General features: G+C 42.7%; 1 protein-coding gene across 1 annotated transcript in view; it reads right to left on the reverse strand.

Moving 5' to 3' along the window:
* Positions 1-5,904: 5,904 nt before the first annotated feature.
* The window catches only part of dbpa (D site albumin promoter binding protein a), a 31,104-nt gene continuing 11,126 nt past the window's right edge, over positions 5,905-25,882 (reverse strand). Inside the window, exons 5-6 of the mRNA XM_027287004.1 lie at positions 10,806-11,059; positions 5,905-8,177 (exon numbers count right to left, since the gene is read on the reverse strand). Coding sequence (XP_027142805.1) covers positions 7,962-8,177; positions 10,806-11,059 — 470 coding nt within the window. The 3' untranslated portion in view covers positions 5,905-7,961. The remainder of the gene's footprint in view (positions 8,178-10,805; positions 11,060-25,882) is intronic.

The following is a 25,882-nucleotide window of genomic DNA, read 5'->3' on the forward strand; positions in this document are numbered from 1 at the left end:
TGGGCTAACAGTTAACATTAGCATGTTAACATTAGCATGTTAGCATTAGCATGTTAGCATTAGCATGTTAGCGCTGATGTGCTAACAGTTAACATTGGCATGTTACCATTAGCATGTTAGCGCTGATGGGCTAACAGTTAACATTAGCATGTTAGCATTAGCATGTTAGCATTAGCATGTTAGCATTAGCATGTTAGCGCTGATGTGCTAACAGTTAACATTGGCATGTTACCATTAGCATGTTAGCGCTGATGGGCTAACAGTTAACATTAGCATGTTAGCATTGGCATGTTAGCTTTAGCATGTTAACATTAACATGTTAACATTAGCATTTTAGCATTAGCATGTTACCATTAGCATGTTAACATTAGCATGTTAACATTAGCATGTTAGCATTAGCATGTTAGCGCTGATGCACTAGCAGTTAACATTAGCATGTTAACATTCGCATTTTAGCATTAGCATGTTAGCGATGATGCACTAGCAGTTAACATTAGCATGTTAACATTCGCATTTTAGCATTAGCATGTTAGCGATGATGCACTAGCAGTTAACATTAGCATGTTAACATTAGCATTTTAGCATTAGCATGTTAGCGCTGATGCACTAGCAGTTAACATTAGCATGTTAACATTAGCATTTTAACGGTGATGCGCTAACAATTAACATTAGCATGATAACATTAACATGTTAACATTAGCATGTTAACGCTGATGGGCTAGCAGTTAACATTAGCATGTTAACATTAGCATGTTAACATTAGCATGTTAGCATTCGCATGTTAACATTAGCATGTTAGCGCTGATGGGCTAACAGTTAACATTAGCATGTTAGCATTAGCATGTTAACATTAGCATGTTAGCGCTGATGTGCTAACAATTAGCATTGGCATGTTACCATTAGCATGTTAACGCTGATGGGCTAACAGTTAACATTAACATGTTAGCATTGTCATGTTAGCATTAGCATGTTAGCATTAGCATGTTAGCATTAGCATGTTAGCATTAGCATGTTAACGCTGAAGCACTAGCAATTAACATTACCATGTTGGCATTACCATGTTAATATTAGCATGTATTTAATTCCTAGTGGCTAATGGTAATTATCATTAGCATGTTAACGAGCTAGCTGCTCTGCTGTCTCTGTCTGCCATTTTAGACAGACAAGTTCAAATTAAGTGCCAAGAACTACTAAAATGGCTGCCGCTCGGCTTCTGGTGGCCCCTCCCCCCTCTTCTCCTTCACGCAGGCTGAGGTTGCCAAGCAACCAGGACCTAATCAGCAGCAGCTGATCTGCACCTGTTAGAATGTCAGTTAGAGACTGAGAGAAAATGCTGAGAACTCCTCTCGAAAAGGAAGGACTTTTGGCCAAACCGTAATTCCAATCATTGAACCGGCTTAACCTGAGGCACGATGAGACCTTCCTGATCGTTTTACATATTCGTTTTGTGTCGATAAATGAAGAAATGTGCCCTCAGGAGCAAGAGAGAGAAACGTTACTTCTGCCTTTCTCCAGAAAATTTCGCTCCTTTTTTAACATTGGAGTCTATGAGGCTGTTGGCGGGAGTAGTCGATCAATCAGCCTGTATGGAGCCAAAACTATATAGGAGACAGCTTCAACAGTGTTATCACTGCGATCACCTCGAATTTTCCTACATTTGAGGGGATAATCATGTCTGTAGCTGGGCATTTGAGGCCAGGGTAGTGAAATCCGTTTTATTTTTTCACTGATTTTTCTCTCCCCTCTCCACTCTAACGATGACATCACGCACTCTAGGTCTGGAGAGTTCTCGCAATACACACCCATTCATTTTTTTGGCTTCGTTTTTCTGGATTTTTGGCAAAACCGTTTGCCGAAACCCTTAGAAAAGACATAGCACACATGTCCCGGCCGAGCCGCACGTTTCGATACCCGTTTTGTGTATGTGCGACAAAAACTCTGGGAGGAGTAGCGAACCGAAAAAAGGGCGTAAGAATAATAATAAGTATAATAATAATAAGAATAAGCGCGGTGGATAACATATAGTGTGCGCTTTGCAGGCACACTCAATTACCTTGAAAAGAAACCCCCAACAACTAAAAGATGTAGCTGCATTTCGGAGCCTTGTTCTCTGGGACTCCCTGGTCTGACTGTAAATAAATTCAGCAGTCGTCGGGTTGCAGGGCCAGGCGGCACAGCTCGGCACAGCTCGGCACAGTGTGGCACAGAGCGGCCCGACGCAGCACACTTTGGCTCGGAGCATCGGCACCAGCTTGGGCAGATGGTCTGCGGCGTGACGAGGGGGAGCCGGTGACGCAAACAAACGCCGAACAGCTGAAACAACCCACCAGATACAGGTGGTGAGGTGATCCACTCCCACAGTGTTACATCACACACACACACACACACACACACACACACACACACACATATAAAAGGGGGGTGCACGGGTTAGTGTGTGTTACATAACTGAGGTTGAGGGGCTTCACTGTGTAATCTGTTCACGGGACCTACGATTCATAGCAGTAGTCATGGAAACACACACATTACAACACACGTGCTTTGTTATAAAAACTGCACACACACACACACACTCTGTCACTGTGGATCTGATGTCTGAACAGAGAAGCTGTCAGAAGGGTCCGAGTGCCTCCCAATGGTCTGCTGTTGCACTTTCTGGTGTGAAACATTTATTTTATTATTCAGTATCTCTGCACGAGGGGGCACAATAACAACATCAGAGGAGTAACTGATGATAGATAATGTGAAAAATACACATATCACAGAACTTAATCTTACCTCACACCGAGAGAAGATGTATTCATAATTTTAATACCAGTGGGAATGAGCAGGAACACGTGGATGCAGCGTCTTCTTTCTGAAGGATTTAGATTTTTACCACCCTCCATCATATTTCCGAGCTGTTCGGAGCCAGTAAATCTGTAATTTTTGGCAACCGTGTGCAGCCTGAGGATGGAGAAGCATGCGGCTAACATGGCTGTGATTAGACACCAAGAGTCAAAGAGGCAAAACACGTTTGTTGAAAGAGAAGTTTGCATGAAAAAGACCAAAACAGTCAGCGTGTTCACTTCACTCGATACTTTCTGACTTATCAATCCCGCTACTTTCTGCAGGACAACGACTGATTGGGAGTGGAGCCAGTGTCGTGCCAGAACAGGAGCTGGGCAAGCGGGAAATGTAACCAGAAGATAAAAGGAGAGAGTCGCCGGACAAGAGTAAATCTGGGACTGACTTTTAGTGGTTGGTGAAATAAGCTGTTTACTATATTTACTACAACGATATTACACTCTGAAACTGGGGACGCTAATTCCCCAAAATATCGATTTCTACACAGCGTTGCTGTAATATGGTCATCTTTTCCTTGAGCTAGCCTCTTTTGACCCAGTAGGGGCGGTTTGTACTTTGAATATCACACAGCAAGACACCAGAAAAGCTCTGTCGGTGAGTAAGGATAAGCCTTTATTGGTGTTTGGAGGGAAAAAAGCCAGACCACATATGCCATCATCCCTGTGGACAGCACACAATTACTGGTGAGGAGTCGGGGTAGTGTTGCGCTCATGGGACTTCATAACAGTCAGTCACAACATGGAGAAGTTAGCTGAGAATCCACAAAATTGAAGGAGAAATAACATGGCTGTGTACATTATTATCATCATTATTATTGTTGTTGTCATTAATACCCGCAATGCTGTTTGTTTTAATGGTATTGTCACTGCCACCATGTGAAGAGCGGGCCTCAAACGCCCGCCAGAAAAAAGTTGCAACACACTCAACAACACAGTTACATAGAAAAATAGCACTGTCAAAAAAGTTTCTGAAACGTCTGTGAAGAAATCCAAAAAATCCCAGGTATCAAAAAAGAAAAAAATCACATGGCTTTCTTCTTCCATCAACAGATGGAAACATAAGAAGCTAGTAAGAGATCATTCTTCCAGGGATTTCAATTCAAAGCTTTGTGTCTGTGTATCAGGTTTAAACATATTCCCAAAAGACAAAAATAAAGACAAGAAAAAGGAAAAAATATATATATTTATATATCAAGGATAGAACTACAGCTCCCACAATACAACTGGGGTAAGTCTCTGTGGTTGGTGCAGACAGCAAACGGGCTCGTGGGAAATCAAGTGAAAGTTGTTCTTGGGAATCAAACGGGGATTTACGTGAGAGTCAAATCACACCTTTCCCCTGAAAAACAAGCTGCTGCATGAGTAGACTGAAAAGAAATTTATATGAACAACGGCAGCAACTATATTTTAGTTTCTCTTTTGAATAAGTTGCCACCTCTATAAATAAAGACCCCACAGCTCTAAATGAACCGTTCACTAAACCCCTTTCCCGGTCCAATCATAGCTTAGCAATCGCCATTGTGGGTCTTCAACCTTTTCCAGCCCAAGGACCCCTTGGACGAGAGACAAACAGAACAGAGACCCCCACATGTAATTAATATTTGTTTTGTTTAACTTTTATTTCACATTATTAACCTATGTATATACTGGGTTATTAGCCTATTTGTGTTCATGATTGATAAAGAGTGCAAATGCCACCGCTGTTTGTAGTTTCTCAATTATCCGCACCCTCACACCGAACATACACTGCATGCAGAACGGCTCCGCTCCGGAACGAAAGCGTACTCCGCCGTCCGCCAACTCACATATAATCTGTTTGTGATGCGCACTGGTGCGGCTCCGTGGCCGCAAGAACACACGAGATCTTGTGAATTCATGCATAATTGCGCGATATTGCCAGCTGTAGTCTCTTTGACTCCTGCGATGGCATTCCACGCCGCATCTTTTTTCTGGTGTCCTTATAAAAAGGATGTGGGGTGTCATAAATGATAGGTTGACTTTGGACCTCCAGAATCAACTTCTCCTCATCCATGGGGTCGCCGGGGTGAAAAGACGCCTGAAAACCTCTGACCTGTTGACTTCAGGTCGCCGCCGTCCATTATGACGTGTTCTTGTAATGAACATGGAGTATTTTATTTTGAAAATAAACCAGGGTTTTATTTTGTATTTTGTAGCCGATTCCCTTCTCCGCACAATCTGCTCTGTGCTGAATTTATGCGCCGTGCTCCGACGTCCGGGGTGTTGTATGTGTTGCGGAGGGCTGCCGGTCGCTGCATCGTTCTGGAGCTGTTCCGCATGCAGTGTATTTTAGGGGTCACAGTCACCATTATTTGGTGAAAACTGTCAGTTATTATGACAAAAATTGGCGGACCTCCTGCAAGTATCCTTGCGGACCCCCTGGTGGTTGTGAACCCCTGGTTGAAGCCCCCTGGTTTACGCATTTAAACGTTAGCTGCTCTTAGAGTTTAAAGAGTTTACATGACATGGATTTTGCATAATATCCTGTACGTAACCATAAAGTACATATTTACGACCCCTTTCACAATGTTTTTATATTTTAAAACAGCATTTTACCAGGATAACGCGAAGTCGTCCCAGCGAAGTTGTCGTTTGAGTCATTGCGGACACGGTAACGGAGCTAGTACCAGCTACTAAAATCTGCACTTTCAGCCGGTGGGATACAAATAAGACGCTGCTCGTCTGATATTTTGGCCCCCAACACAATTGCTAAGCGGTAAAAAAAAAAAGAAGCCACTTTTATCGCGGTACACTGTAAAGTTTGACGAGCACGGCGGCGGTAACTAACCGAGCGGGGGGTTTAGCGAACGGTCAGTTGGTCTCAGGAGAAAGTTTTCTGTCCTATCCATGAGTTAGTAAATAAACTTAAACAGAACAATAAAACAAATATAACCCCACCCCACCAAATAAACAAACAAACCAAAGCACAAATTCTGTGATCGAATCAAAAGACTTTTTTTTTTTGTTGTGTTTTCTCTTTTTTTAATACGTGTATTTAATACCTCAGACAAAAACACCTGAGAAAAAACTGACAAAATGATTCAGATGGGTTTCTCTGTAATATATTCAATTATGTATATTACAACTATAATCACATAATTCAAGCATATATCATATACATATATATCTAGTGAGAGAATAGTTTAATATTCAATAGTACAGTTGTATGGTACAGTAGCAGTAGGGTGCATTTCTCGTTTCTCATTGGGTAAAGTTTGAAGGAGAGGTATAGACAAGTGTTTGTGTGTAAATCTATATACGATTTATCGATACAATATGCAACGAAAGAAAGAAAAAGTAAACTAAAAATAAGGAATAAAAGACAAAGAAAGGGTATAGGCAGTTCAGTACTGTGTTTGAGATGCTGGAAGTGTTGTTTTTTTTTATTTATTAAATTTTTTAATGTTATTTGTGTGTGTGATTTCTGTTTGTGTGTGTTTGTGCGTGTCGGGTGAAGGATCAGATCAGATCAGCACCAAAGAAGTCCATAACAACATCAACAACAACAATAAGGGTTAAAACCTGGGTGTGTGTTTGTAGTGTGTCTGCATGCTGAAGGTTTCAGTCACTGGGCAAATCAACCCTAAACCAGTTAGTATTTCATTTTTGCACATCCTGGACAAATCGAGGAGTAAATACAGAGAGAGAAAGACTGCAACCATGTTGTGTGTCTTAATATGTGTGTGTTATATGTGTGTGTGTGTGTGAGCAAGACACCAAACTAAATTGCAAACCTGCCAGCGAAATCCTCCACCTTATTTATTTCCAAACATCTGCTCACATCCAGCTGTTCTGATGGCTAATTACTTCCTCTCTCTCTCTCTCTCTCCTTTTTTTTTCCTCCTTCAACCTTCAAAAAACAAAATTTAAAAAACAAAACAAAAACAAAAAAAAAAACACAACCCTGCGATTATTTTCAAAAAATAAAATCAGACACGGAATCAAATAGAAGATAACAAATCAAGTGCTTGAACGAGCCCACAAAGAAAAAAACAAAAACAAAAACGAAACACAAGAAATTTCTTTAAAACTATACAATTTTTTTTGTTGTTTCACCGTCCCTTCCTCGCCGACGCCTCGCCGAAAAACAATCGTTACTAAGATACCTTTTGCCTCGTCGTCTCGCACCGTGTAAAATACCTGATTCAACCGTGATACATTCTCTGTTGACGCCTATCCGCCTGTCTCGACCAACCGGCTCCGCGTGAAATCGAAAATAGATTTTTTTGTTTTTGTTTAGCGATAAACAGCTGGGAGGAAAAAAGCGTTTTTTGTGTGGCCCCGTGACTGTCCAGCTAACAGCCCCTCCCCGCCCCATATATAAAATATACAAAAGATTATCTCCAAAATCTTCCTCCGGACTATCTCTGCTAATAGAAAAATATACAATAATCCTATGTCAAAATCTCTTTGCGTTATGGACGAAAACCCTGCCCCTCTTTCTCCTCCTCCTCCGCCTCCTTTATGCTGGACTAGTCTTGCCTTCCTGCCCAGTTCAAAAATATACATGTTTTTTTTTTGTCCTATTTATAGAAAAAAATTACACATCTGACCTGTCCTGGCTTGTATCCGTGCCTTGAGCTTAAAAAGTGAGATTTCACTGGCATAATGTGAATTCAACACCCTGTTTGAACTGACTGGAGCGTCGGCCGGGAAACGCACTACCTGCAAAAACGCCGTGCGACACCGGCCGTAAGCACAACAGCACCGAACGGAGAGAGAGAGAAGGGGGGGTTTGGTGACCGTTAAAAGCTGCCGAGGTGACACAAGGTGATACAGTACGTTGTGTGGGTTCAACGAAGCAGCATGTACAAAGAGAGTCAAACCGGGAAGGGAAATAAAAATAAAAAGCGTTGCTGTGCTTTCCTGTCGTGGCATCCTTGAAGCAGAGAACGCGCCTTTACAAAAACAAACCTTTTCGTGTTTGCGCCCGGTGTCGCACAGCGCTTACTGCAGATCTACGCCGGCCTCCCTCCCCCCTCGCCACTTCAACTAAAGTGCTGCTGTTGTTGGGTTGCCTTGTACCCTTTTCTCATTTCCTCCTCCCGTCCCGCCCCTTCCTCCTTCATCATCATCTTCTTCGTCCTCCTTCCCGCCTCACAAGTCTCCGTGTCGACTCTCGTACTTGTTGATGATGTTCCTGCAGCGGCCCAGCTCTTTCCTCATGTCGGCGACCTCCTGGCGAAGGGCGGCGTTCTCCCTCTCCAAGAAGGCGGCCCGCACCGAGATCTGGTTCTCCTTCAGCCGCCGGGCGTCCCGCGAGCGCTTCGCCGCCTCGTTGTTCTTGACGCGCCGGCTCCAGTACTTCTCATCCTGTCGTCGGCGGCGGTGTGTGTGGTATGTTGGGGTGTGTGGGGAGGAAGGAGGGGAGGAGGAGACAAACAAAAAGCAGGAGAGAGAGAGAGAGCGGCGTGAGAAGGGTCAGTTACGTGATGAGAAAGACGGAAGGAAAGGAAGAAGAGAAGGTGGCAACAGCTCAATAGTCGTAACTACAGGACACAAAAAGACTGAACAGCGTTTAAAACCGTGGCCATGGAAAATACTCAAACATCGCATTAAACAAACAACATTAACAACATTAAACAAATGTTTTCAAATATGTGACAATGGTTTGTTGCCGATGCTGCATTCAAGTCACGTCAACAGAAAAAACCTCCTGTTATTCCAAGCCGGATTATCTACGTTCATGTTACATCTGTAGTTGTTTGTCAGCAGCTGAACAATAAAGTGTTACGGCTTGTTTTAATTAGCTTCAATATAGATTTTATTCAGATGCCAGCAGTCATTGCTTTGTAATCACTTCTGTCGAGACGCTGTTGCTGTCAGATAGTCACAAAACTGTACAGATCTTTTTATTTTAAAACATATTGTACATATATTTGTATTTTTTAAAATATTTTATCTTCCTTATATTTGTGTTATGCACCAATAACACCAAGACAAAGTCCTTCTATGTGATTCTGCTATGCTATCATAGCCATATTTTGGCATATAACAGTGTGTATTTGGGACATATTGAACATAAGGACAGGAGATTATACTGCAGCGATGATTTGGATGTTTTGATCCTTAAAAATTACGATTAATTGACGTATCTTCATCGTGCGACCTCTTTTTACCATGGCCATGGTATAAGAGCAATAATACACTCTGAGATGTTCTCTTTTGGAAAATAACTCCTCCTCCTCGTCCATTATCTTCCTATATTGGAACACCTCCTCATGTTTTATTGCTTTAAGTACATATCAGCTGTCTAAAAGCTCACAAATACACTTACATATAGACACATTTAAGAGACAGGCAGCAGAGCTTTCTAACAGTTTGCCGCAACTTCCAACATCTCGGCTCGGAATAAAAAAAAATACTGACTCGTGAAAAAAGTAATACAGTTGTAATCGCCTAAATCTTGGTTCTTAATGCAGCTGTAGAGTCCTGCCCTGCTGAGCGGCTCAGCTGAATGAATAAATACTCGGCACTGCAGACATAAATACCCTGCAGCCTCGCATAAAGCCCTGCAACATTGTTTTTTGGGGCATGAAAGAAATGTGTTGGCAGATGAGGGTCTCATGAGAGGATGATTGGAAACCACAGAGATTGTTGTGTTAAACTTTTGGACTTGCAGAGCGAAATGGGTCCAAATTGAAAGTAAAACTTCGTGGAGATCTCTATCTGAAATGATTTATACCAGCGGAGTCACTGCAGGCCCAGCTGGTTCACAGTGACTCCACAGAGAGAGCCTCTTACAGGATCAATGTGCATCTGGCAGAGCTAACATTATTCCACCATTAAGCTCATCAGTGGAATTATCAAAGCACCGATCATTGCTTTGTGATTAGTGCTCAAACACTAATGTGTTGGTAAAAAATCTGATTCTTCGGCGAGGGGGGAGTCGGCATTAAAGCATTAGAGATCTAATTTATGTGGAGGCGCAGAGCGATCCGAACTTTTGGATTTCTGACTGAGACAGCTGAAGAGTGACAGGAATGCGGGAAGAGCGAGACGGGGAATGACACGCGGGAAAGAGCCACGGGTCGGACTCGATCCCGGGGCCTCCGCAGCAAAGACCGAGCCTTTGCCTTCGCCCCCCGAACTTTATTTCTCACTTTGGTCTGAGATCATTTATAATATTTAGAAAAAACCAGCAAGAATGAGAGAAGGTGAAGCGCCTTTATCTCTCCATAAATTATAAACGCCCGAGGAGCTGCAGCTGCTCCGCACTGAACTATGAAAACACGAGCCATTGATCAGAGCTTCTCCTATTGTGCAATGAACAGAGTACACAATATTTTAGGAGGCATCGATACTAGTGGGCGTCGTGCTGCTTAAGTTTTTTCCACATCAGTATCGGAGCTGTCAAAGAGCCGTGGCCTGGGTCATGTTGAAGTTCAGACTTTTTATAAAACAAACGGTGCCTGAACTGAATGCTGAAGGAACGTCTTTAAAACACTGTTGTAGGTTAAGTCCCTGGATTTAATTTTACTTCATTTTAATTACATTTTCTTGTGACGATCGTTTGACTTTTATCTTACTGAAAAAAAGCATTTTATGAATGAATTTCTCTGTAGAGTCCCAAAAACCTCCTGCCAATACTTCAGCCTATTTCAAACTAATTTTTCGAGCAGTGATATATGGAATAATAAGGATTTTTTTTGCAGCTTTAAGACAAGAATTTAAAACTATTAAATATGGAGGAAAAATCATAAATCTTGGAGGTTTCAAAAAGGAAAAGTTTGAAACAAGAACTAGTTTTCCTGGAGCGCTCATTAACCGTCAAAAACACATTCTTTGGTCGTTGTATGTCATCCACTTGTCGCCGTTTGTCTTAAACAGATAATAAAACTTGTGAAACCACATAGAAGCTGTCTTACTTCATTATTGGCAGTGAGCACATCGCTCGCACATCGAAACTAATCAGACACAGAACTGTGGGAGATGTAGTACCTTCTGCTCGTTGGGGACCAGCATCTTGCGGGCCTTCTTGATCATCGGCTGGGGTTTCAGCTCCTCGTCGGAGAAGCGGTGCCGCCGCGGGTCGAACGCCTCCTGACCCGGCACGCTGGAAAGCGCCAAGTCTGCTGGGTCAGGATCAAAATTCACCATGATGTCACTGCTGCCGTTGGCGCCCGCCTGAGGTCCAGGGGGTCCCGGAGGGCAGGTAGAAGAAGGTGACGGGTCCTGAGGCACCGCCTGACCGCCTGGGAGGGAGACAGAGAGAGGATTCTTCAAATTAATCTGATTTAGCTCGTTAATCAGCTGTTTTGTTGTAGCCAAGTGGCAACCAAGTGCTTCAATTTTAGGTTCCTCTAAGGAAAGAACAACGGTTTATCCTCTGGGGAAACAGACAATGTATCCGGCTAACAGATAACAGATATCCTGGCCTAGACTTCCTCTACAGTCCGATTAGCAAAGTCCATCCATCCATTTTATGTAACCTTTATCAGGGTTACTGGAGGCTAGAGCCCATGCCAGCTAGGGTTGCACATACGAATCGATACAGTGTAAGAACGATACGATTTGATTTGCTTCTACGTTTAATATTTATTGTAGATATTTTATAAAATAAAGAAGCCAACTATGAAAGTGGCTATCTTACAGCACAGTACATATCCCCAAGCATTGTTGCATTATGGCACTGGCAAAAATAAAATAATAAAACAACAACAAAATCACATGTCAATGTATTTATTTTTAGACATGGACCAAAGAAAAAAAATCTGGCTGAATCAACGTCATTTGTTGGAGAGAATCCGGTGGATTTTCAAAATAAAACACCCCGCGCAAACTGCTGGTCGTAAAAAAACAGACAAAAGCGAAGTCGCGTGCAGGACGAACCAACTATGCCACACTGACGCAACGCGCTGCGAACGGGCCCCTGTGGAATTTCTGAAAAAGTGTGTGAAGCCGCCAACCGATTCCAGGTCTCGCGATACCCGATCCATGACAACCGATTCATCTAATCAAATTTGGGTCTAGAAAAGCGACTTAGGGCGGCTGTGGCTCAGGCAAGTAGAACCTAGTCTAGTCTAGTAACCGGAGGGTTTGATTCGTGGCTCCCCAAGTCTTTGGACGAGATACTGAACGAGATCTTTGGACTGTGGGAGGAAGAGAACCAGAGAGAACCCAGCAGACATGAAGAGAACATGCAAACTGTTGATAGGCAAGAATAACAGAGACACATTTCGGATGATATCTATAAACAGTTCTCTGCATTGGATCGCTGCAACCCAAGTGCGATCAAGCATGACGGTTCAGGGCTACAAATGGAAACCAGATCACATCAAAGTCTTGGTCCCATGATTCTGCATTGACATGCAGGTATCTGTTTATGTACTTTAGTCCCTCATCTTAATGTAAATGACAGACCATTCCCTCCAGACTCCCAACTGTCCACATCTTTACTTTCTTGCTGCAGTAGTTGGCAAACTCTGCAGCTCCAAACACTAAAAGTCATCCAAACTTTAAACAGTCTCTGCAGGAACTACGCTGGAAATCACCGATGTCAATGCTTTCACGCAGAAGAAGCAGCGCATTAAAGACTGGTGGACCGATGATTTAACCTGAGGGCTGCTTTGCTCGTTAAAACAGCTGTCTGACTCTCGTTATTTAATTTTTTTGCTGCGTCACAACGACTTGGATTTGGAAAAACATGATGAGTTTTGGAGAAATGAAACAGATTTGCAGTCTACGTGCTGCTCTCACCGCATGACCGATGATTTGTTGTCCGAGATGTTTATAAAATACTTTCAGAGCCGACATAAAGGGGCTTTGTGCTCGCAGTAACCACAGCGACACTGCCAGATGTGGATGCATTTAAGTCGAGTGGATCTGTTTCAAACTTGAAACAATCTCTTCAGTCATTCCCCTCGTCTGCTGATTATTCCACTTTGTTAACATTGGACATAAATCTCAAGAATAAAAGAGACAGAGCGTCAGGTACAGGTTAATTGCTGGTTAATTGTCTGTACATATAATCTGCTTCAGATGCAATAAACACAGAATCTGCAGGACAGGCTTAATTACTGGTTCAGCTGTCCGGTCATCATCATCTGCAGATTAGAGCACATCTGCCGGCACCGAGGACGGTCACAGAGCAGAGAGATGTACGCTAACACACTAAAGACGATGACAAGACAATCCCCAACGCAGATCTGATCACGTCTTACATGATCTGCGGACACGATCGCAGAATGGCCTTCGACTAGTGAAGCAAAACACGAAGACAAGGTCAAGGTCATGGTGGCTGTAAGGGAGAAGACTGTAAAGAATATAAATTAAAGTCCATTTTATTTGTGCATTTATTGTTTATTTTTTCAATGAGTGTGCTTTTATTTTGTAAAGAATTAATCTGTTTCACATGTCCACTGTCTTTTATTGTGAAAAAACATAAAATATCTCTATAAAAATGCATTTCTCTGCACGTACTGTTCGATCATGTGTCAAATTAAACCTTTTAAATCTTGAAATCACTTGAGTCACATGAACTGGTTTTGGTGTCCATGATCAGTGTCGGGCAGTGAAGGTTAAATGTAATTAGGATTATTGTGAAACCTTTTACATGATCCGGTGCTCTATTGACTCTCTGCAGATCTTTACATGGTAATGAGGTTAATCTGATGTAATTACATTGTGCAATGATTGAGATCATCGACACACACGGCACACACGAGAAATGATGTAAGAAACTTAAGATATTCTGCATTATTTGCAAACACTGAATACACAAAATTAATTTCATTTGCATGTTTTGAGAAAAATGAATATTTGAACTTTTTGTTGTTAAAGGTTAAATGTTATTATTATTCTTTTTATATTGAAGTAATCCTAAAATATTCAGATTACAGCAGAAATGAGCCACCTTTAAATTTGAGATATTGGACATAATTTCGTATTTTCTAGATATTTTCTATGTTTTCTATGTTTAAGTCTGTTTGTTGTCATCATTCATATTAATATTTCATCTTTTATTCTAGTTTATCTATTATTATTTGTACAGGCAGGGAGGGTTATGAAGGCATACGATCGTTATTATGATTGTTTACATTACGCACAGTAAAAGTAATATTTCTCCTTCCTATTTTAGGATTTCAGTCCGTCAAACACAAACCACCTGCAGAACAGGCGCCTGCTCTGGTTCTGGTCAGGGTTCTGGTGTTGAACTCATCTGGCTGCAGAGTCGCACGTGCTTCACGCTCAAGCCAAGAATGAGGCCCACAGAGATGAGTCGCCCATAAAGAGGATTACCCTACAGACAGCCGACTATACGTTCAGATTGAATTCAGAATAGAGGAGGAGGGAGAACACGAGTGTGTTTGCTTTAAATCAGCTCGATCCACCTCTGTTTTCTTATCTGCTCCTTGCACGTTTAATAACGTGTGGACGCTGCATAACTCATCACATTCTCTCTTAAATCTTCATCCTGCTCCTCGCCGCAGTGATGTCCATCCACCACCAGGTGACGGTATCGAGCCTTAAACACTCAGCAGGGCAGCGGGTTCACATCATGCTGGATTTACGACAAGCAGGAAAGATCAGGTTTGCGGTTAACCCTTTGTTGGGGCTTCATGGTGAGGAAAAAAGAGAGAGAGAGAGAGAGGACGATCACGTCTGAACCGCAGCGAGGAAATGAGAGAAATCTGATCAGAAATCAGATCTCTTGAGCGTGTTTAGGTTTGATAATGCTTCGGTGAAAGACAACAGATCGTTTTGGGGTTGTTGTTTTTTGCTCCCTGGTGGATTACAGAAGGGTTTAGTTGCATGACAGTTCACATGTGCAGAGTAATCACAATAATAAATAAACAATAGAGTAGCAGGAAGTGGAAAACGTGATGAAATCTCAGCGTGGACGTGAAATAACTGCAGCGTATCCCTCAGTGCTGTGGCAGTGAATGTTAACGTCCTCCTTGATGCTTTCGCCCTGAGGCTGTTCTGCATTAGTGCTGCTTTCTCTTTCCTCAATGTAACGCCACAGATCCGACAACAGCCGGTCTATTTTCAGCCGGTATCTCGTACACCAGCTCAGACAATTCAATTTCCATTCCTGACATCTGAGGAGAAATTTTCCCAAAACGTTTCCTCTTTGGAATACAAGTGTTAGTTGAGCAATCATCCAGTACCAGTCTGAACTCTATTGTGGCAGCGTTTGTAAGACGCTTTTTTGGAGCTCTGGGCTCCGAGCCACAGATTATAAATAACTGCAGGAGCTTGGTGACCAATATCGACTGAAAACACAGTAGTGGAAAGATTTCAGATTGCTCGAGCAAACGAAACGGTAAAAGAGACGCGTGTTTACAGCACGTTAAATTGACTTGTAAGTTATTTTTAACCGGCAGAGAGCGCGGAGATGAGAAGAGGAACGCGTCCAAAAGAACTCGCCTCATGAATGACAGATTTTTTTAAAACATTCAGCATGAATGATTTCGTTTTAAATATCTCGTATCGAATCACAGCAGCGCGAGAAATGTCCTCAGACGTCTTCTGTGAACCTGGAAACGTCAGTCAAAGCAGCACGACTTGACACTGATTTGATACCTGACTGCTGCTGTGACCTGTCAGTCATTTTATTATGCGAGTCAACCACAATACCACAAGCAAAATCCTCCACAGACTATGAAATCAGACTGCGCCGTGGCAGGCAAGGTATTCGAGGGGAAGTAGACACCCCCACCCACTAAAATCCAGCTGAAAACACTTGACTACACACTGAGCACGCAGTGTTAGTACAAGAGTGAGGGTAAAACACTCAGTGAATGGTGGTGGGGTTTTTTTCGGGTTCAAACTCGTGTCAAAGCCTCCAGATAAAAATCTTCTCGTGTTTACATTCAATCGTAAGAAGTGGGAGAAAAAAGCTTGACTCCTCTTTGCTCCTCGGCGATTTTGATCTGCTTATGAAAACCCTCGACAAGCAAAGGAAAGCCACGCTTACACAATCTGAGAGTTTTCTGATAAAATACATAAAAATTCATCCCCCTTTACAAGATAGACCCAGCTTAGAGCTTGGATTTAAAGAAAGTCAAGCGTGACATGAATGCATCATTGACTTTTTTGTACGTGTGTTTGGTTTTTCTGGGCTCCCAAACAGGCCTTGTAAACAAAAGTCACAGTAGCTTTCTGATTGTCCAGAGTCGCCCTGCAGAGCTTGAACCTGACTCCTTTTCTCTCTCTCTCTCTCGAACGAGGCTTCGGTTTCCAGACATCTCGGTGTCGTTATCAGGTGCCAGCGGCGTTCAAATGCCACTAAACACACAAACTAAACGTCTGAACTCTGAAACCTGCAAAACAAACCGCTCCGAACATGCATGTGATGCTGCTCTACGTAAACAGGGGATAAACTAATGAATATCCGTTCTTAAGCAAACACTCGGTGTACAAAAGTCCAGCGGTGTCGCATGTTGTTTTCATTCTAAACGTATTTCACAAGTTAAATTAGACACAAGGCTCTATTGTTACAGTGAAGCGTCACCTGTTCTTATTTTCTTCTGTTTGGATAAATGTTTCCAACCTGAACTGTTTAAAGCTGCGAGTTTTCCATACTGTCGCTCGCACTGAAGAACTTAGGGAATCAAAGCAGCTCTGTGGAGCGTTTTAGCCTCTTTCAGCTTGTTGTTTTGGTCATCTCTCATCCTCCCTTTCTGCAGGCAGCTGTTTTATTCAAAAATCACCACCTTCGCAAGCAGAAGACAGCAGTTAGCATCTACCTGGTGAACTCAGGAGTTGGTAGAGACCAAAAACCGAGTGAAAAGGAGTCAACACTGGAGTTAAATCCATCTGTTTGTCAGACGCAAAAAGCTGAATCAATGCTAGAGTAATGCAACTGTTTTCATATTCATGTCATATTTAAGATTCAGAGACTTTTTGTTACATGTATTGTGGGTGAACAGGTTGTAACTTTCTGTGTTGCACAGCCTGTGGACTGATTTCTATGTAAAGGATAGTTAATACCTTCTTTCTCCGCTTCCCTACAGTATCAGCAACGTGCAACACGCGATACCATCAACAAAAGACAGGAACCCCAAAGTCTTCACGTTTTTGGTTAATGGGATGATTTGCAAAGATCAAGCTGGTTATGTTGTGATCAAATTGAGAATCTTTGGATCATAAAGTTGCATTTCATGGCTCGAATAATCATCACGAATCTGTACCATAAACACCCCCCCTGTTTATCCGCCTATACATCCACAGGTCCATCTGTTTGTCCGTGAAGCAGCGACTCCATCAGATGAGCTGCTGCTGCTGCTGCTGCTGCTGGTTTGATCTGACTCTCTCTGGCAGCTGGACAGAGCTGATCCTGGATAATTCTGAAGTCAAAGCTTCATCCTAATAACAACCATTTTGGGCAAAAAGTTGAAACTAATCCAAGAACACAGCTCCCGCTGCTGCCGGGTAAACAGCCGCCAAACGCGGCTTCGCCTGGCTTCATTTCCTGTCTGTGAGCAGGAGCCATTTGGACGAAGCAGCCGCTGACTCTCGAATTCTCTCTCTCTCTCTCTCTCTCTGCTTTCATTAATTTAGCTGAGATTATGTGTTTTTCCTCTCTCCGCCTGTCAATCTCTGCTTTTCCTTGTCGCTCTCCATCAATCTTCAGCGTGTCAGTGAATTTCGCTGAAATATCGTCGGATTGAGGCGACGACATTTCAAACTCTCGTGCCAATAAATGAAGTGACGTTCGTAGATTAACCGTGACATCCTCGAGACTTTTCAAGGTCTCATTTGGTGAAATTCAAAGGACTGTAGAAGTTTGGAATTAGAGCCTTCATTTCTTATTCATATTCGTGTCAAGTCAAGAAATCCTCCATTTTAAAAAAAAAACGGCTGCTGCATCATCTAAATCATCGCCTCAGGACGTGAAGAGTTGATCCTTAGATGGAGCGAGCGGAGGCATACTGATGAAGAACGGGTGATATATTGTAACTTTAAAAAACGTGGAGAACTTTTCCAGTCCTCTCTTGGAAACCTCTTTTAAAGCCTCTCTGAGGTCTGACAGTGTTTGACGTTTGAAGATGTTAAAATGATGTGAAGTGTTTGGATTTTGGTTTCCTCTCTCTGTCTCTCTCTCGTTCGAGCCACCATTTTGCTCCGCGGTGTTCACAAAGCAAATGCCGGGGAGAAATCGGGCTGCAGTGGGCAGAGACGCCCACGGAGGCAGAAAATAGACAGGTTGAGGTTTTGAGAGTCAGGTGAGCAACTCTTCCTCTTGACTAATCGCTTGCTTGATCTAACTTCATCCGCCTACACATTAAAAAACCAAACAGCTGAACGCTGCAGACTCTCTCTGCAGCGTTCAGGGGGGCATCACTGAAAGGCATTTTGGGGGATGTAGGAACCTAAAAGTGGAAGTGGGCGAACAAAAGCCTCCTCGAAAAACTTCACCTTCTTCGAGCAGGACGGAGCTTCTCCCTCCTCCTACCGCGTCAGTCGGTTCTTATTTAATAAAGAGAAACAATGCAATTACTGCTACGAAGGGTAATTATGCTAATTATGCAAGGATGGAGGTAACAATTACCTTCTGTTGTAATTACTGTAATTGAGAAGATTTTTGTGTACTTGTACTTTTTCCAGGGGTCTGTTTTCTTCAGCGAGTTTTCATCAAAGTTAAGCACTTCACCTCGTTTAAGCTGCAATTAGTGACTCCATTAGTGTTCAGTCAACTTCTTTATCACCGAACTGCTGTGGAAGTTAGAATAACATTTACTCTGCATGAACAAGATGTTAAATCTCTGGTGTCCTAAAAACAACACGAGGTAACACTAAAGTTTTAACATCTATACCAGCACCTGCAGTATTAACCTAGTAGTATAACATGTAACTAGGTCTACTGACCATCGTATTAGTACTACTGACAGTAATAACAGCAGTATTAGGAATTATGCTTAGCATTTAGAGTAATAAGAGTATGACAACTACTGCTATTAGTACTTTTATTGCTGTTAGTAGTAGAGCTAACAGCACTGGGAGTAGTAGTAATATAGTAATGACAATTGTAGTAGTAGTAACGCTGCCAGTAACAACAGTAGTATTAGCACTAGTAGTACTGCTTAGCATAGCGTAACATTTAGAGTAATAAAAGTACTACAACTACTCCTATTAGTACTTTTAATGCCATTAGTAGTAGTTACACCAATAGGAGTATTTGTCCTACAAGCATCAATACTAGTAGTGGTAGCCCGACAGCAGTATTAGCTGTAATAGCAGGGGTATAACAGTACTGTAACAGTAGTATACTACTGGTACTACAACTATAGTACTCTTAGCAGTAGTAGTATTTGTTGTAGTATGGAATACTGAACTTTTATTACTGTTAATACTTACTGTACAGTAATAACAGTACTAATGGTAGCACTAGCAGTACAGTACTTTCAACGGCAGTACCATTCTAGTACAACCTTAGCAGCAGTACTGTACTGTAGTAACACTACAAATAGAAGTAGTATAAATCTCTGTGTATTAGTCCAAAGTACTACAAAAGTCAAGAATCATAAATAAAACAACAAAAACAACAAATATGCGCTGAGATGAGAGAATATTAATGTTCACGTTCAGGGGGCGGGATCAGTATGATAGCAGTATTACATAATAGTAGTAGTAGTAGTCTCAGTCTTAGTACTACCATCAGCGGTAGTAATCAGATAAAGAGTCGGGGCGGCGTTTCATTTCCTGCTGTTTGTTTCTGAGTGGACGACATGCAGATGAACTGTGTGAGCTCTGCCAGCAGCTGTTTGTGCCAAACAGAGAAAACACACTGGAAATACAATCCAGGCGTGGAATGTGATATAGGAAGTGTGTTACATAAAGAGGGCTCCCCTCCCTGTAACGTAAACACCGCCGTGACTTGCCATGTTTGGCTTCTTCCTCTCTCGTCTTGAACACACCGAGCGCTTCCTTTAACAAGCAGCACATACATGACCGACTGTGAGCTTTTCCTTTAATTACATGCGCAAACAACAATATGGAGGGACAGCTGGACAGCTGGGCGTAACATATATAGTGTCCTATCACTTATTTTCAGCTCCAGTGGCGATTACTCTGCACGACTCTGACCTCTACTGAAGGGATCTTCCTCATTTGGTGTGTTGATGAACACAAAATCTCCCAAAGGTGACAGTAAAGGCCACAGCATATGACCCCTTGTGCCTCGTCCAAGCTCATTATTCTGCATAACTTTAAGCCTTAATATAACCTGAACAGGTGAGTTGTATATAAATTCACCCTCAGTGCAGTTGTCATGAACGGGGAAATTAGCTACAGAGACCAAAACTGTTTATTTCTGCTGTGAAGTTGTGACATTTGAACATGGGGACTTATGGAGATGTTTGAAATACATGCTAGGAACGAGAAGGACGAGGCGAGGCGGTTGCAATCACCGACTAAAACCGCTGGATTCCACTAAATCTGATCTAAATCCTTTAATTTGTCAGCCGTCTGTAGCTTGTTTGGTTGTACACAAAGAGTCTAAAGTCCAAAAATATTCAACATTCACACACATGTTTAAACTTTAAACCAAAATAGTTGCAAATTTTCTCCATAACACACACGTCTGCAACAGGAAACACTGATTGTGTTCAGTAGTTTTCACATACTTTATATAGTTTTTATAGTTTCTTCAAATGGAGTGTGTTTTAATCAGATTTGCATCTTAAATTCAATTTAATCGACACACATAATCATGGTGAAATCAGTAATCAGTGAGTGTACGTACAGTATGTATGTAATACAAAGAAACTCACATTAATAACAGTAGTAGTAGTCGTAGTAGCCTTTGCAGCAGTAGCAATACAGTAATACTTGTGATACTGCCAGTAATCGTAGTATATTCAACAGCTGAAGTATCTTAGCTGTAGTACTAACAGTAGTAGTAGCATTTATAGTACCGTAAATTCACTGCTATTTGCAGTATTTGCAGTACCAATAGTATCGGCAGCACTTGCGTTATTCTCTAAATAAACTGTATCATTATTATTTTTATTATTAAAAGTGTTTCTGTCACGTGATCCGTTAATTTCGTCCGACTTCACAGCGTCGGTAACATCTGGTTTTAGTCTCGCTGTAGTTTCAGTTCACGGTTACACTGTGAGACACTCACATGGACGTCCGTGTACACACCCAGGCAGGCTTGGACTCGCCTCCGCACACACAAACAAACACCCAGCCGAGGCACGTGCACCTTCACATGAGTGTGCAAGAGCACCAGTGCACACACACACACACACACACACACACACCAGAAACAATTCAGTCCAGGTGACACACCCCAGGAGTCTTGTTCCTACTGTCAACACACAGACTGGGAGTTACGTCACCACGGTGCAGAGATAGTAGTGACCTCCTCCCTCGTTCTTTTGAAAAATCACTGCTCACGCTCCGGTCACATGACACGACGAGACGTGTGCGGGATCTCGCGGCAACTCACTTCGCTATGTTGTTCAGCTCTTCTCAGACTGTGGCCCGTGTACGCAGCGTGCAGCTGTGTCTCATCAGGACATACTTGTGACTGAACTCTTTGACTTTCCAACACACACAAAAAAAATAAGAATAAATTAAAATCTGGCTTTGGCGAGGCTGTCCTCGCCAGAAAAACAACAGCAGCAAAATGCCATAATGTTAACGTCAAACGTCTTCAACAGGAGGTCAAATCATCTAACTAGTTCTCAATTAACCAACGAGTTCAGACTGAAAACGACGGGGCGCCCGCTGTGATTTGTTGTCTTATTTACCGCCGAGACGATGACACACAATCCAGGACTAATTTGAGCTACAGATGAGTGAGTCTGAAGGGTAATCAGACGCCAAAACACCGCACAGCAGTTTATCATATTACAAGCTTTTTACAACTCTGTTCACGTTACAAAGCGATCTACCAGAGACGCAGGGGCGCTGCCAGGGGGTGGCTGAGAGGGGGCCACGGCCACCGTGATACAATCATGAGTCGCATATGCATTACATGCTTCTGAACTATATTGTGGCGGGGTTAATGGTTTTGTTTTGCCCTTGACTCTCCTGTTTATGTCCCTCTGTCAGTATCAAGGCTGTTCTTCACGTCTACGGAGAACTAATCAAAGCTGTTTTACTGTTTCAGACTATCGGATACACTGACGTGCGTGCATCAGTCGTCGTCTATCCTTGAATCGAAATGTTATTAATCCAAAGCGATCCACCTCTTATCTATCCTACAAACAAGACGTGGCAAAACATCTTTTCATTGGTCAATCAGTCTAAATGCTGACTGGGAGACAGAGGAGAGCATGCACATTTCATTTCATATTCATCGGACGGCGACGCTGAACTGGATTTCTGTGTCTCACTACTTGACAATAACAAGCAAATGCGAACTTTAGGCGGCTGTTGCTCAGCCTCGTCAAGTAACCGGAGGGTCTCTGGTATGATTCGAAGTCCTCGGACAAGATACCGAACCCCCAAAGTGCTCCCGATGGCCGTGCTGTCGGTATGAGTGAGCGAATTGAATCTGAAGTGCTGCAGTGTTGCAAAAGAGCTCTGAGAGGTCGGGAGACCAATAAAGTTTCTTTAGAGATTCTTTAAAAAGCACTTAGCAAAATGTTTTATTATTATTAATTTAACATGACCTTGAAGTTCAACGTGACTGTAACAAACACTCATTGTGAGACACAGACTACAGTTGCTCAGTTGGACAATTCGAAGACGCAACTTCAAGTTCTTCAACTGCTGGTTTGATTCTCGGTCCTTGGGCAAGCTACTGAAACCCCAATCTGCTCCCGATAGCTGTGTTTTGGTTCATTTTACCAAAAGCACTTGTCTTATTATTATAATAAATGTCTTATTATGATTCATTCAAATCAATAATGTGCATTTTTGCACACAATATTCTTTCTTTTGTAGAGCTAATGCAACATCGCTGCCGCCTGGGGGAGGAGGACAGGACAGCTGATGCACGCCAAAATGTCACCAGTGTATCCTTCTTTTAAGCATCAAGGTGGCGGATCAAAACAAACACACACACACACACACAAAAAAGGTCGTATGATATTTTTTTAAAGGTCTGCACCGATGACGAAGCTTCGGATCAATCGGATCGATTTTGTGGTTCAGTTTGAGGCCGACTTGTTGATTTCAGGTCGTTTGGCTGAAGAGGAACTCGTAAATATGCGAGTTGTTTGACAGTAATTGGAATTATTTTCTTGCTTTTTGCTTTTTAAATCCTCCTCTTCCTAACTCACTTGATTTTCTCGCTTTCTCTTCGTCCTCACTGTTTATTCTCTCTGTAATCTTCACTGTTTCCTCTCTCTCTCTTTATCTCCCCTCCACTTTCCTACTGCCTCCCTCCCTCCCTTTCCTCCCTCCTCTCTCTCTCTCTCTCTCTCTCGCTTCGATGCTTTCTGCAGCGGCACGTGACGTGGCGGCCGCACATGGCCTGAGCGTGTGAGAGACGGAAAGAGAGAGAGAGAGAGATTTCAAAACATGCAAAGCGAACACTCTTGACTCGCTCTCCCCCTCCAGCTCTCTCTCTCTCTCTCTGTGCAGTGTTACAGAGTGCAGAGTCAGTGTCTTGTTTAACCCTTCCCTCGCTGCGATTAATCTCAGCCCTGAATGTTAAATCACCGACTGCCTCAGCGTGGCATTATCCTGCACTCTCCTCTCTTAAAGAGACAGCAAATCATTTCTCCCACTGTTTAATCGACGCACGGCCCGGGCTCAAAAATCATCGTTTTGTTGGATTTAAACTCGTACCGTACATGTCGCCTCACTGCTTGATGGTTCCTGGAGGGTTTATCTGGGATTCTTCTAGTCTAGACGCTGGTATTTTGGTTTTCTGTTTGAGGTTGAAGAAGCAGCTCTGTGGTTGAAGGAGAGTACAGCTCAGCTGGGGAAGTCGTAGACGTCGCTCTGGAGGCCAAGGGCGGTCTAATCAGTGCTGGGATTGTTTGTCTGCAGGGGAAAGTGACTGCAGTGATACGGGCCGTGCTAGTTCGACTGCTCAGCTTTTGTCTGCGTATGAAGATTTCAGATTTTTCCCGCTCAGCCGCGAAAACAAAACATCAGATATATTTATCAGCATGATAACATGCTCACTGGTATAATGTGTATTATGTTGGTGTGTTTGCATGCTACTATTAATGCTATTTAACACTGTCAGAAGGTGAAACGTTGACCTGATGATGGCGCTAGAAAAAAACCAAAGATAATCCATGAGACAGTTTGAGATATTTCAACAAAAAACTAAGAAATGCACCACATGGTGCCACCAAGCTCCACCAAACCCCTCGGAACATTTCAAAGTGTCTTTGGGCGAGATACTGAACCCCAAACTGCTCCCGAAGGCTGCACCATCGGTGTGTGAATGGGTGAATGAGATACAAACTGTAAAAGCGCTTTGAGTGGTTGGAAGACTAGTAAGGCGCACAGTCCATTTACCAAGCTGCAACCTAAGTGGCTGTGAAGTGCCAAAAACTGCAGTTCCTCAAACGTCCACTTGAGGCTGGCTCCAGAAGTGAGTCAGTCTCCATAAGTCCCCATGTTTCACAGCAGAAATAAACATGTTTACAGCCTGGTACAAAAAACAGTTTTGGTCTCTGTAGCTAATTTCCCCGTTCATGACAACTGTACTGAGGGTGAATTTATATACAACTCACCTGTTCACATTATATTAAGGCTTAAAGTTATGCAGGATTAAGAGCGTGGACGCTCTGATTGACAGGTAGGTGCCGTTACAGATGGCTTGTTTGAGCAACCAGGCGTCAATCAAACCGCCTCAGGTCCACCGATAAACCACGTCTTTGCCAATTTTTAGATTATCCGTGAGGTGGAAGAGCTTCAAAACGATTCTTCAACTGTTAAATTGTGTCACATTGCATTTCACTAAAAACAGCAACTAAAAAAATGTAAGTAGTGCTGCAACAACTCATGAAGGAGCACTGTAGCAAGACATTAGGTTAGTTAGGTTTGGTGGTGGTATCTGCGCTGATTAACACTCCCATCGGGATTCATTATTCTTTTGGCTCGGCTGACGGATGACAGATGGGTGACAGATTCATCCCAGTCTGTTTTAAGCCTACATGCTTTTGCATATAAACATATATGTAAGCGATGCTAATGAGTTAGCATATTTTATGTAAATATATCTGGAAACATGAGAGGCACGTATGATTTTTGACTACCAGTTTCAAATCTGAATTTCAGTTAAAAAAGAAGTCCAGTTCCTAATTTAAACTCTGCCTGTTCGTGTTTCCACTAATGTGTATTAATATGGAGCCTGCATAGTTAGTTTTTATCTGCAGTTCCCACTGAAGCTTCACCACTTCTGCTTTCACTGTCAGTCTCTTCACGTGTCACCCCGTCAGCAGGATTTAAAATCTCTACAGATTCCCACGAAGTTTGGCGGACAGATCAGCCTCGGGGCAACGGAGCAACTGATTAGATCTGGGTGGTGTTTCAGATTCAGGATTTCTCTCCAGCGCACGTCAAAAAACTGTCAAAGCTGGAGTTCTTGTTTATCCGTCGGATTATACGTTTGCATGTTTTGTTCTTCGCTTTAATAAGTGCCCTGTCTTTGTAATAGCTCTGAAAAATTCATGCAAGCAGATGCGTCCTCCCAAACACACACATAGCAGGTCAACGAGTTCATGCGTCCTGCAGCATGCACAGACAGAGCTCATGGGATCCGAGGTTTAAAAGGCTGTTTTGGATGGATGTGAATTGACCTGGAAGCGTTGAAGCTGCAGCCCTGATAAACAGCTGATATGAACCTGATGTGTGTTTGTTAAGAAAGGCCTTTAAGTGGAAAAAGAGAGTGCTCTTAAGAAAAAATATGTCAGTGATCTGATTCAAATCAATTCTGCTGAGCAGCTTTCCTCCTCCTCTTCGGCCCAAAAATTTCACCTCGCTCTGTGGGCGGACGTCTTGCTCGTGTTAAAGAGCATCATTAGTGAGCGCGGTGCTAAATTACACTGCGGATGATTGAATCGGGGTTTCAACCTAAAATATGAAACACGGAGATGCTTCATAGGCTGGAGAAACGTGGAACTGACTGGCCACTATCGGTGATTCTCAAA

This window comes from Larimichthys crocea, chromosome XIII (assembly GCF_000972845.2).
Source record: "Larimichthys crocea isolate SSNF chromosome XIII, L_crocea_2.0, whole genome shotgun sequence".
Lineage (NCBI taxonomy): Eukaryota > Metazoa > Chordata > Actinopteri > Sciaenidae > Larimichthys > Larimichthys crocea.